The sequence below is a fragment of the Suillus clintonianus genome, assembly GCF_016758775.1.
Source record: "Suillus clintonianus strain FC179 chromosome Unknown DEU56scaffold_26, whole genome shotgun sequence".
Taxonomy (NCBI): Eukaryota; Fungi; Basidiomycota; class Agaricomycetes; order Boletales; family Suillaceae; genus Suillus; species Suillus clintonianus.
In genome coordinates, this window is record NW_024539250.1 from 335,653 (window position 1) to 347,707 (window position 12,055).

The 12,055-nt window shown below is 50.0% G+C and overlaps 2 protein-coding genes across 2 annotated transcripts; one reads left to right on the plus strand and one right to left on the minus strand.

The window, feature by feature from the left end:
- Positions 1–53: 53 nt before the first annotated feature.
- Positions 54–3,134, minus strand: DEU56DRAFT_283086 (armadillo-type protein). The gene is made up of 13 exons (XM_041345467.1): positions 2,772–3,134; positions 2,083–2,715; positions 1,830–2,023; positions 1,687–1,767; positions 1,469–1,631; positions 1,367–1,413; positions 1,238–1,307; positions 1,066–1,189; positions 830–1,004; positions 706–781; positions 557–654; positions 491–500; positions 54–441 (listed from the first exon to the last, which is right to left on the minus strand). The coding sequence occupies exons 1-13, from the start codon at positions 3,099–3,101 to the stop codon at positions 421–423; spliced, it is 2,022 nt and encodes a 673-aa protein (XP_041209731.1). The 5' UTR covers positions 3,102–3,134; the 3' UTR covers positions 54–420.
- Positions 3,135–9,098: 5,964 nt separating this feature from the next.
- DEU56DRAFT_283244 (uncharacterized protein) lies at positions 9,099–11,905 on the plus strand. Its single transcript, XM_041345468.1, has 6 exons — positions 9,099–10,010; positions 10,058–10,137; positions 10,192–10,716; positions 10,763–10,990; positions 11,043–11,462; positions 11,516–11,905. The coding sequence occupies exons 1-6, from the start codon at positions 9,494–9,496 to the stop codon at positions 11,780–11,782; spliced, it is 2,037 nt and encodes a 678-aa protein (XP_041209732.1). The 5' UTR covers positions 9,099–9,493; the 3' UTR covers positions 11,783–11,905.
- Positions 11,906–12,055: the final 150 nt, after the last annotated feature.

The window sequence follows — 12,055 nt, forward strand, 5'->3', positions numbered from 1 at the left end:
ATATGGTCGAAAGAAGAAGCGAGGAACTTGGATAGCGACGCAAATAAGCAGGCGTGAAATTCGATATCGAGAGAATTGAGTGCGAAGATTGTTCGTGCAAGTGAGGCTGAGATGGAGACTGCGATGCGTAGTATACGATTACGGTTGGGAAATTGCGAATGCGACTGAGACTGTTGATGTTGATGCGATTAGGACTGCTTTTTGTTATTGGAATGCGAGACAGATGAGCTTTTCTGGTACTTTTCCGAGATTAATGGTGGAGATGGGCCAGCCAGGTATTGACCGAGGTATTCTTTATGTTATGAGAGACGTTTCCAAGTCGAGGAATCGAAGACGCCGTGGATGAAGACGAGATGGCAAGAGAATATTGCAGTGGATGAAAAAGATCGGAATAGAGAGGACACAGGATGGGGCATCCTCTCAATAGCCATAATAGGCGCGCTAGACACGAGTTAGAACCAAAAGCAGCAGTAGAAATGAACGATCGAACCATTCTATCGCTGCGGACGGATCAGACATCAAGAAGGAAAGGAAGCAACACATAAATGAAACTCACAAGAGCCAGATGACCTTGGACCCTGTCTTACAGCCACGCAGGGTGACGATATGGCCGCGAATGCAGTCATAGAGCGTGGTGCGTTGGTCCTTGTCCGCCTACGAAAGAACATGAGGCTGACAATAGACACTAACGGCAGCGCAGCATACCTGAGGCAACGTGCTAGCAATCAGCTGACTGCCGGTGACTGACAATGCCAAGTCCACAATCATCGCTCGACGGCCACTTTGGAAGAATCAGTATCGTAATAGAAGGCAATCACAATGTTCGTACCCCTTCGCAGGTTCACACATCCGCTTGACAATCCTGTCTAGAGTTTCGGGGCCCGTTTCCTTGAGAGCCTTCGTAACTGACTTGTACCCCTGTTCGTTTGTGGCATAATCCAGGAGGTCAGACATGATATGGTCTAGGCACATTTGACGGTGTTTCGGAGACCCGTGCTCCAGAACTGGATAAAAGAAGTCACAGTAAGAAATGACGAAGAGGGACGTAATCGTAGAAGCACTGACTGTGTTGAATGCAGTACGAACCCCACTGGTTCTTCGCAATCTCACCGAACACGGTAGGTCCTTGATTCAGCAACTCATCAATAATGCCATCTTTGGCGGACTCTTCAAGGTTCTCAAATGCGTGCTGTAGAGCATGAGAAATGAGCTACATGTCATACGTTGGCATCCTCACCTGGACAACGAGGGATCCTGTTTCATGGCAAGCGAGAGACGCCCATTTCCCTTTCAGGGACTTGTTGACGCTACATAAGCATTACAATCGTCAGAACGGTATTGGTCCTCCAGCAAGAAATACCCTGACAATGCGAAAATCGGCGGTGCAGGGGCCGTCCACGTCAATTCCATGATCTGGATACATGTCGGTTAGGATCCAACGGCATGCGAGTCGTAACGGATCTCTTACCTTGCTCCAGACATGAGATGCGTGCTTGTTCACTAAAGTTAATGCAGGGTCTCCGAGGAGAAGCTCGGAAACGATCAGGAGGCGAATATCCTCCTCGCAATCCAGTGCCTTTTGGAGGACGTGACATCCGTAACAATTAGTCGCAAGGTCGACAACCCGTCCCCTGTTCACAATTAAAGATGCTGTTCGATGAATATCGTCGTAAGACGAAAGCATACCTCATGCAATTGACTATCTTCCTCCTTTCTTCGGGGGTCGCTGCCGCTTCAAGACATCTTTGAACTGCCCAGTTGCCGAAACTAGAAGTCGCGCAGATCAATATCAGTTTTAATTAGACCTTGTCTATGATCAGGGCACTGACCGGTGTGACATCATCTCAAAGCCACGCGCGCAGATAGCATCGACAATCTTGTGGCGTTCTTCAAGATCGGCAACCTTGAGCTTCTGTTGCAAAAAGATAGAAGCCTGCTGGTCAGATGACTTGATGATGCGCGCCACAAATACGTTGTATGGGGGAGACGATGACGGATGCAAAAGCGAGAGGAAATTGATCGGCTGGGAAGGGGACGTAAGTGCATACACGATGGAAACAGAGTGGAGAAAGAAAATCTTACCTCGTGAGCATGAGCTCCATTTTGGCGATGTGGGAATGACGGCTGAGACGGCGAGGTTCTAAGAGAGTCCTCCCCGACCGTGACGCCGGAGGGATAGTCGCTCCCGCCAAGCTTCTCCTCAACCCTCAACCACTCAGGAGGGCCAGGCAGCTGCTGTGGTTGCCGCCAAGAAACTCTTGATACCTCTGGATGGCCCAAGTGAGCGAAAGCGCTGTCATAGAACTGCTGGGAGCCCAAAGCTGGGGAAGAATTCTCAGAAGAGTGCTCGAAATAAGGCAATGGGCTAGGAGGCAGAAGGTTCGAAGAAGGAACGCTGGAAAAACGCTGGTGTACATTATGAGACATGAAATCGTGCGCCCTCAAGGGCGAGCCGTGGTCAAACAGAAGGGACGAAGGAGATAAAGTAGGGTGCGAAGGAGCTAGTTCATGAGGTGGATTGATCTTGAAGTCAAAAGAAGTTTTCGCAGGAGAAAGATCTGTAGGCGTAAGGAGTGCAGATGTAGTAGAACTCGGAGAAAAATCCGGAGAGCCGGTCGATACATTCTTGGAGTCGGAAATCTGGGGACGAGAAGGCTGCTGAGTATAAAGAGCGGGAGAGTTGAGATTGAGAGCGCGTAAGAGCTGCTCGACATGCTAAATAGTCGGTGTAGTCAGCATATATGCGCTTTATTTCGATGAGATTGACTAACACTATCGTCAAAATCGGGGCTCTGTTTTTTCCTACCGTCGCCGATCGCACCAATGTCTCTTTTGCGAGGCATACCTACAAGGCCGACAGGACCAAAGACATCTTCACCTCCGTTACCTGAGGGAAAGAAGTTCCGTGCATTCGGAATACGACCGGAGCGCTGCAGCTCCATCTCTGCATCACGAGAGAAGGAGTCTATAGCTTTTGGCCACGTCGAATCCAAAAGCTGAGGCTGAGGAGCCCAGATGGACGCAGCTGTGGTCCTGGAGCGCGGTGGACTATATTCATGACCAAAGGGAACGAACGACTGGGCATTATCGGTGCTCTGCATGACGGTAGGTGGGGGAAAGATGGTAGATGATAGTGGGCACGAAGAAAGAGGGAATTATGGAGACGACGAGTTTTTATTGCCCATCGACCCCGCGTTCTGTGACGACGTCAAGGAAAGCAGTCACATTCCATTCTCGGACGTGATTTGACCCGATTTGGTAGTGGCTTCTTCTGCTTCGATCCCGCCACACCTCTTGACAGGCATTCACCAAGAATTCCCGAGATGGATATAGGAGGTACGACCACCAGTTTATTTTTTTAGAGCTTTGCTAGGTCCCCTAAACCACGTCCATCCATCATCCAAAGCGCTGCACAAGGTTGTGTTTTTTGACATCAGATAGTCGGTACGATACCGCCTAGACCGTATCGATCATTCACAAGATCACAATCAACCTCAAGGGAAGCACAAGAATCAAGGGACCTGGAACAGACGATCAGATTGGAACACATTGTGATTTCTATGCAACAAGTACCATATGCACTCGTACAAATCGTTCGGCAATTGGCGTTTCACAGGAACAGTCGCATCTGCAGGAAAGAACCGTGTTGTAGAACGAATTACAACAGTGACGAAGGCTGCGTTTGAATACAAAGGCCGTAAGATAAGTCCTTGATTATGTTCTGAATCAAGTCAAACAGACGATGGCAACGGGCTGCGTCAATACAAGAAGACCGAAAAGCCGTAATATAAATCCTTGGCCATGTTTTGAATCAAGTCAAACGACGGCAACGGACAGTGTCAATAGCGCAGTCTGATCACATCTACAAATGATGTCAAACACGTCATTGCATCATTGATTTGTACCATGAATCACTGAACTTCATCAGTCGACTTGGGAAGGACCGGTGGCCAAAAGCCTTATCTATGAACTGATCAATCAGTCGGTTACCAAGGAGTTCGCAAAGAAGAAAGTGCGCATATAGCTTACCAGGAGAAAGTACAACGTCCCCAGGCGCACAACACAAGAAGATCCGCCTAGTCTGACCCCATCAACAGACGATGTTAAGTGATTCGTTGTATCCGTCTAAGATTCACGAATCCCTAAACCCCGTCTGTCAACTCAGGAAAGACCAGTAACCTACAGCCCGATCTGTGAACTCAACCAGTCAGTCACCAAGGAACTCGCAAAGGAGAAAGTACGCATATAGCTTACCAGCAGGAAACATGACAACGACAAGTTCCTCAACCCAAGAAGACCCCCTAGCCTGATCCCATCGACAAATGATGTTAAGCACTCCATTGCGCCATACTCGATGCATGGAGTGAGAAACCTCATCAGTCGACTTAGGAAAGACCAGTGACTAAAACCCTCATCTGCGAACCCAATCAATCAGTCTCCAATGGGTTTGCAAAGCAGAAGAAACGAGTAAGCTTACCAAATTCCACACGTGAAAGCAGCCCCATCAACAGCAGGCAGCTCAGAACAAGACCAGCAATCCAGTCCTATCGACAGACGATGTCAAAATGAGTCTTGTCGTTGCTTCCTGCGACGAGAATCATTAAACCTGGTCTGTCGATTCTGGGAAGGACTGAAAGCCTTGTCCACACGAACGGATTTGCAGAGTAGGATGGATGACAAGGAGATAGGCGCGATCCAGTCCCATCGACAGACGATGTTAAGTAAGTCTTTGTATTCTTGTTCAGAGACTTTACTCAACTACGTCTGTCGATTCTGGGAAGGACTGAAAGTCTTATCCACACGAACGGATTCGTGAAGTAGGATGGACGACAAAGAGACCGGCGCAGTCCAGTCCCATCGACAGACGAAGTTCAGTGAGTCTTTGTATACTTACAATAAGACTCACCCCCAACTACGTCTATCGATTCTGGGAAGGACTGAAAGTCATATCCACACGAACGGATTCGAAGAGTAGGATGGATGACAGGAAGACTGGCGCAGTCTGATACCATCGATAACCATGATCAAGTCTATCATTCCATCTCCTTGGAGTTCCGCGATGAAAGACCGCGAGGTCTAATCGCATCAACAGAGGAGGATTACTGATTCGTTGATCGAGGGAAATCGCCAACTCTTGTCTATCGAGAGACGGGACTGAAAACCTTATCCACGAAGGATCACCAACAAGACCAGCACAATCTGACAGAATCTGATCCCGTCGGTAAACGATGACCAAGTCCATCATCAATGCATCTCGTTGGAGTTCCACGATGAAACCTCGTTGAAAGCCTTATCTGCGAACCCAATCAATCAGTCGCCAAGACAGAAAACCTCATGCGACCTACCAATAGCGATTCCCCATACGAACGGACTCGACAAAAGCGCAGTGAAACCTAAGGCCTAAAGCCCCACTGCGTGCGCAGCAAAAGGAAAACGTCAACGTGAGCATCAACATCAACATCAACATCAAGGAGAACAAGACACTAAACCTCTCCGGGAAAAACCGAACCAAACGCAACTCCAAACAACAACAAGAGGTACGGCCCACCAAACCCCCACACGCCAACAAGTTACAAAAACCGGGAACACCCGAAAGTCGAAGTGGAAGTTCGAAGCCCTGGCTGTGAACCCAAGAAAACCCCATCGGTCAGTTATCACTAAAAGAAGCAAAGTACGGAGGGTAAAGGCCTACCAATCTCCCAGGTGACGCAAAGAATGAAGCCGCGGTATGCATCCCCGCGCACGCGAATTTAAAACGGATAACCAAACAAACAACCCAGCGCACGCCGCGAGCCAAAGTGGGATTAAGTCGTAGAGTCCAATAACGCAATGACGAGTTACACCTGTAAGCACAGATTAGCCTTCGTATCTCCAGCAAGTAGTAAGGATAAACGCCATCAAACAAACGGTAACCCCCGTTCTCCTGACCCGCGCGCGAAGAAATAGCGGCCTGAGCGTGTGCATGCGGGAAAGACCGAATCGACGCGCCTCCTCCTAGATCTATCGGTCAAACAACAGCAATAGCAACAGCAACAGCAAGAGGCACAAGCCCACCAACCCCCACGCGAACGAAACCCATACATACTCCACGTCCGGGAAACACCGAAGTCGAAAGTTAAAGTCAAAAGCGTCTGTAAACCCAAGAAAACCCCATCGGTCAGTCACCGCCAAATACCAAATACCTAAAGCAAGAAGCGGGCTCATAGAAAAGCCCACCAATCCCGTGGGACATGTACCCCTGTGCCCCAATAGCAAAACGCCAACGACGACCTAAACACAAACTCCAAACTACAAACACAAATTAGCCTTCACACTTATCTCCAGCTGTCAGGCAAGTCAAAATCTCACCAGCGAACATAACAGCAACCCCTTGCCTTGCCGAGGTTACCCCCCTGACCCTATTCCCTAGTGATGATAGTATAGTATGTAGCCGTCGGTAAGCGGTATCGTATTGATACATAATGAAAAGCCCGTCGGTACCCATGGGGCTATCAATGCATCACGAACACATAACATACGCACATAACATAACATGACGAAACCGAATTCAGTGCCCGCCGGTAATACAAATAAGTATAAGCACGATATGGCATAAGCACAGCAAAAGAAAAAAAAGGAAAGAAGGGGCAGAAAAAGGGAAAAAAGACAAATAGCCAGGGCCCCACCACAGCCCACAGACGCCACATCGCGTGCGGGTTATATGATAACGATCAACATCTCACACGGTAATCAAGAGGAATCTGCGCCTCAGCCCCTCCACTTCAGGCTGCCCCCCGATTCATGCTGTGTGCCCCGATTCAAAATTTGTGGTAACGGAGACTGCTCCGATTCAGATGACAGTGATGGTAAACGGGATGCGACAGTCGAGACTGCACCCCGTTCTGGCAGTACCGTAACGGAACATGCGCCCCAGGCCAGGGCCATGGCAGGTCCAGAGTCCAGCCCCATATACTTAACGGGTATCCCACGCACGCGCTGGCTACGATCGCCTGTTCAGACCTACACAAATGCATTACAATTGTTCCCGTCAGTGTGGTGACGGCGATAGCGGGAGACGTTCATTAGGAGACATACCTTTCCATATACCCTGAAACTCGACTTGAACGAAGAATAATTATGAGGTGTTCACTGTTCGGAAAGCAATAATCAATGAATCAATGAGGTTGTACGTCAACGATCGATCCATATCCATATTCACTGCCGATGGCATGAATGGCTAGATGATGGACGGATGTATGGTGCAAGGGTGAAGGGGAGCCCGACGGAGATGAAATGAGGATGCGATTGAGGCGCACATTTGGTATTGGTATTAGTTTTGAGTGGATTCAGGGAGGACTTGTGATTGTGACTCGACCGCCATTTTCAACGGAATGAAACGGGGATGCGAGGGCGATGAAGACGGGGATGTGGATGCGATGAGACGGGAATGAGTACGAAACCCTTCAAAGTTGCTCATCTTGATACTCGAAAACCGGTTCCGCGAGACAAGTAGGACGAGGGAACTTGACAGAAGCGATAAAAGCGCATGCGTTCTCTTGTCCCTGGGAAAAGCAACCCCAAAACTCAATCGACCCTCTCACTACTCACCCGCCCATCCATTCGGAAAGCCTAGAACCAAGGTAGAGAACTAGTAATGGCTTGGCCAAGCCTGCGAGGTGTACGGAGTTCCACCCCGGCCCGTCAAGCATGCGCGTCAAAGTCAGATGCACAAGGCTTTAGTGACAATACCACCGTGACCGTCTCGTCCCGAACTGAAGGTACCACCAGATGTGACAACACCACTGTGACTGTGCCGGGAGCACTGAGGGCATCACCGTCCCGGGAGCACTGATGGCACCGTCGTCCCGGAAACTGAAGGCACCGTCGTCCCGTGAAGAGGGCCTGGGGCTGTTCAGCTCAGCTGGCGCCTGATCCAAACTTAACTTAACTTAACTCTAACGCTGATTTCGAACCCAGAGCCAATGAATCCAAAAGGAACCGCCACAAGAATAGCGGAGTTGAACGTGTACTTTGTAGGGTGGTCGTCAGCGCTTGTGGTGAGTGCTGGAGTGGAGTGGAGAAGAGTGCTGGAGTGGAGTGTTGAGTGCTGGAGTGGAGTAGAGTGCTGAGCGAGCTGCGAACTGCGAGCCTCGACCTACACGTTCCATGGCAGATCTTGTGGAGCAAAAGGTAAGTCGAGCCAACGTACAGTGATCGAAAAAAAAACGGCATGGATGGGTGAACTTGAGCGCTCGAGCCAGCAAGATCCGAACGGTAAGTCGTAATGTTCTCCATCTGTAGATTTCGCCCCACAGACAGATATTGGATGGATGCTCCATAGAACCATCGATCGATGGTGGCCGGGAATACTGAGTAGGCGATATGGAAGGGCACGCGAGCGAATGATCGTGTTTGAAAGGAGGACGCACGTACGCACGCACGCAAGCATCTAGACTATGGCTGCCAGGGGCTACAAAGTTGTAATATTAAAATTGAATTGTCGACGTCAGGCAAGGGGATAAATTATTTTTTCTTTGTAGGGTCGATTGAATTGAATGTACGTCTGCACCAGGGCAAATGCGATGCGTTGCGTCAGAGGTAAATTCCAGAATGGCGGCATGAGGAGATGACCAAAAGGAGGCTAGGATTGCAGAAGAAGAGTTTGTACGGGCCGCCGGCGATAAGCTCCAATGAGCCGTCCGTAATGGTCACGTGGATGATGACGGAGATGCCTTTTTTGTATGTAGGGTGTTTATAGATGATGAGTGATCGTTGCTGGATTGGCTAGATTGGCGTTTGGGAATAAGAAAGAGGCGGGGATGGCGTAAAAGAGTGTTCTGTGTGAGTTAGGGCGGAAATGAAAGAGGTGATTAGAAGAAGTGAAGTTGGAGGAGAATTGAATTTGTAGCAATAGAATAGCGGGTACCTAAGTGAGTGAGCGGGAAGGAGTAGAGTATGTATTGTGTACGGGAAGAGGAGCCGATATGGAAGCCGAAATGGGGAATGGAAAGGGCTGTGAACCTGGAGGGTCCGAGGGAGCCACCGATCGTGATCGCCGTGGATTGCGGCCTTTAAATTGAGCCGGGGCCGGATTGTCGGGTTAGTTGACGGTTTAACGGAGATAATTGGCGAGGCACGAAGACGAGGGCCATCGAAAAGAATTGTATGCTCCATGATATTGTACCATAGGGTATAGGGGAGTAGATCGTATCTTAGTTGCGTAAGTTTGGAAGCCTTGAGACCGGTGGGATGACTCTGGTAGTGGCAAAAAGGTTCGATATGTACAATTGTAGAGGTGTATAGACGTAACTGACAGAGGATGATGCCGAGGGCGGTAGTCGCGGGATGCAGACGGGGAGGCTGAAAGGGGACAGACGCCCATATGACGAAATGATCTAGCTGGCGTTGAGATCTATCATTAGAAATTCCCCGATTTTATACCCTGGTTATCAACGGAGATACCTCACACATATAACTAAAGACCTCTCCCTCCATCCACATTCCCTAATCAATCATGCGAATTCAATCCTCTACCCTCTGCAATCTTCCAGCTGAAATATTCGAGAATATCGTCTTAGAACTCATTTCAACTTCCCCCATCGTACCCCTCCTCCAGACTTGCAAACAAATAAATCATATCCTCGCTTTTCCTAAAAACAGTCATCTATATTCCCGTGTATTCCATCATAGATTCGACTCTGCAGCATCCGCTCGACGACTAGGAACTCGTACACACCATTCCCGTCATCTCGCTCACCAGCTAGTCTGGTATTCCTCCGCTTTGAAATGCATTAGACGTGGTGACATATACGACCATGCCGTCCTCGACGCTTTTTGGGCCTGCTTTGCCCTCATGTCGGAAAACGATGGAAAGAACCGCCATCACCTCGAAGCAGCAGGTCTACCAGATTTCGTAGACGAGTTCGTCCGCAATCGTCTTTACGAGGACAACGTCTCTACAAGTGGATGGCCAAACGAATCTCCCATCAATTGTCTTGCATTGTGGTTACTTTGGTTTACGAGTACAGAAGGTATGTCCTCTCTTCATAAACAACACCACACTCCAACACACCCCCAGAACGCCTCAAGGCAGAAACTACCGCTCGCCGCAACGAGATTATCAGACTTGTACTCCCTTTTGTCATCGTCCCATTTCGCGTAAGCAACATTCCATCATCAAACATCCTCCACAATCATGACAACCCCTCCTAGTACCCATCCGCTCATGCTCCCCACAACCACTTCACCATGCCTCTCACGAGCAACTCAGACGGCCACCTCCGTCAATCTATCCTCCCAGCTCACGGCGCTTTCCCACTTTACCGCTCCGGCAGTGCCCGTTCCACTCACTTTTACGATCGCACAGACCTCGAGATAGGCATCCCACTCGCATCCACTGCCGCAAAGCTCATCTTCTTCTCACGTCGTCAAGTCACCCCCATCGGCGTTCCTATCCACCTCCCTCTCAATCGTCAACACGCTATCCAACTCGGATTTGGTGAACAAATCGGTCCCACCCAAGAAGACGTTCACGAGCTCAACCAACACAATGTCGTCAAGCACGTTCCTGCTACCACCTGGGACGACCACATCGACACAACACCAACTCCCAGCTCACAACTCGACGACGACTGGTACCGTCTCACTGACTGTATATATCCCATGGAAAAATCATCTCTCATGAATACACACTACACTTACGGCTCCGCAACAGGTCTCTGGCAAGGCCGCATCCTAGTTCGTGCCCATCCTCTCTTCTCTCATCCTATCTCACAAAAAACAGGTACCAACAGACAACGCATTCAACACAATCCTCCAACACGTTCAAATGCCCGAAGACTTTACCGAACAACAACTCTTCCTCAACGCCGCCCCTCTCTTCATGCGTCTCCGCGAATATCATTGTATTGATCCCCAAGACCCCGTACCAACCGGCGGCGCCAACGACGGCTTCGACGATGGGATCTCAAACGCTTGGATACCCGCCGGTGTTCAAGTACACGAAGATATGGTAAGTCTCCACTCCGAATGATCATCCCTTCTCACGACTGATCTATTGGCAGCACGAAGGCAAACTCACATTCCAACATCACGGCCGCGTACATGTCTACGAAGCCTACCGCCCCGGACTCTCAAACTCCCATGACGAAGCTACATGTCGTGGATGTCAGTTCCGCGGGACGTGCGATATCGTCTACAGGGAGCATGATGATCAGTATTTGGCGGACCGGTCTCAGGCGGACGAGGGTGTTGATGTGGATGTTGATATCGAGCTTCTTAGTGATGAGGACGGGGATCGAGATCAGGAGTTCCTGGAAGACGCTTCAGCGCAGTACGACTCTGTCATCGACACCGTCTTCCAACAAAAAGACGACGACGCTATGGACGAAGATGCTGATCTCGTTTCGGATGATGATAGCGACGAGGAGTATTCAGTTCAGAGGAGGTGTAATGGGGTGCTTGATATTGCGCTTGTTGGGGAGGTAAGCTCATCCGTTCTTTCCCGTTGTTCAGTCTTAATCCTCATCATTGTCAGACCGACTTCAAGCATGGCCAAGCATGGAACCACTACAAATTCTACGGGCGCGTCCGTGAATGGGACGGACTCGTCGCTCTCGTGCGTATCCCTGCGCACCCGCACCCTGCAGCCCAAGGTCTGGGTGTGTGGGTGTTTAGCGGATATATTGTGGGCGGGCAGAATTTCGTGGGGACATGGCGCGCATTGGGGGGCGCGAACCCCGGCATCCCGACCCTTGAGAGTTCCTTTGCCATGACTCGGAGGGACGAGGGGGTCATGCATTAGGGGGTCACATCGCCGAAGGAACACCCAGTCTCTGCCGCGCTGGCCGAAGAAGGACTTCTGCCGCACTATCCGAAGAAGAAGAATCTGCCACACTATCCGAAGAAGACCAGACCTTGCCGCTCCCGCCGAAGACGGGCCACCTATCACCCGCACCCCCGCCGATGCTAATCCATAACCCCAAGAAAGAAAAAGCCGCTCATGAGGCCACGCCACGCCATGCCAGGCCTTGCGATGCTCCTTGCGACCTAACCTAACTTTATTTTGATTCCCTGA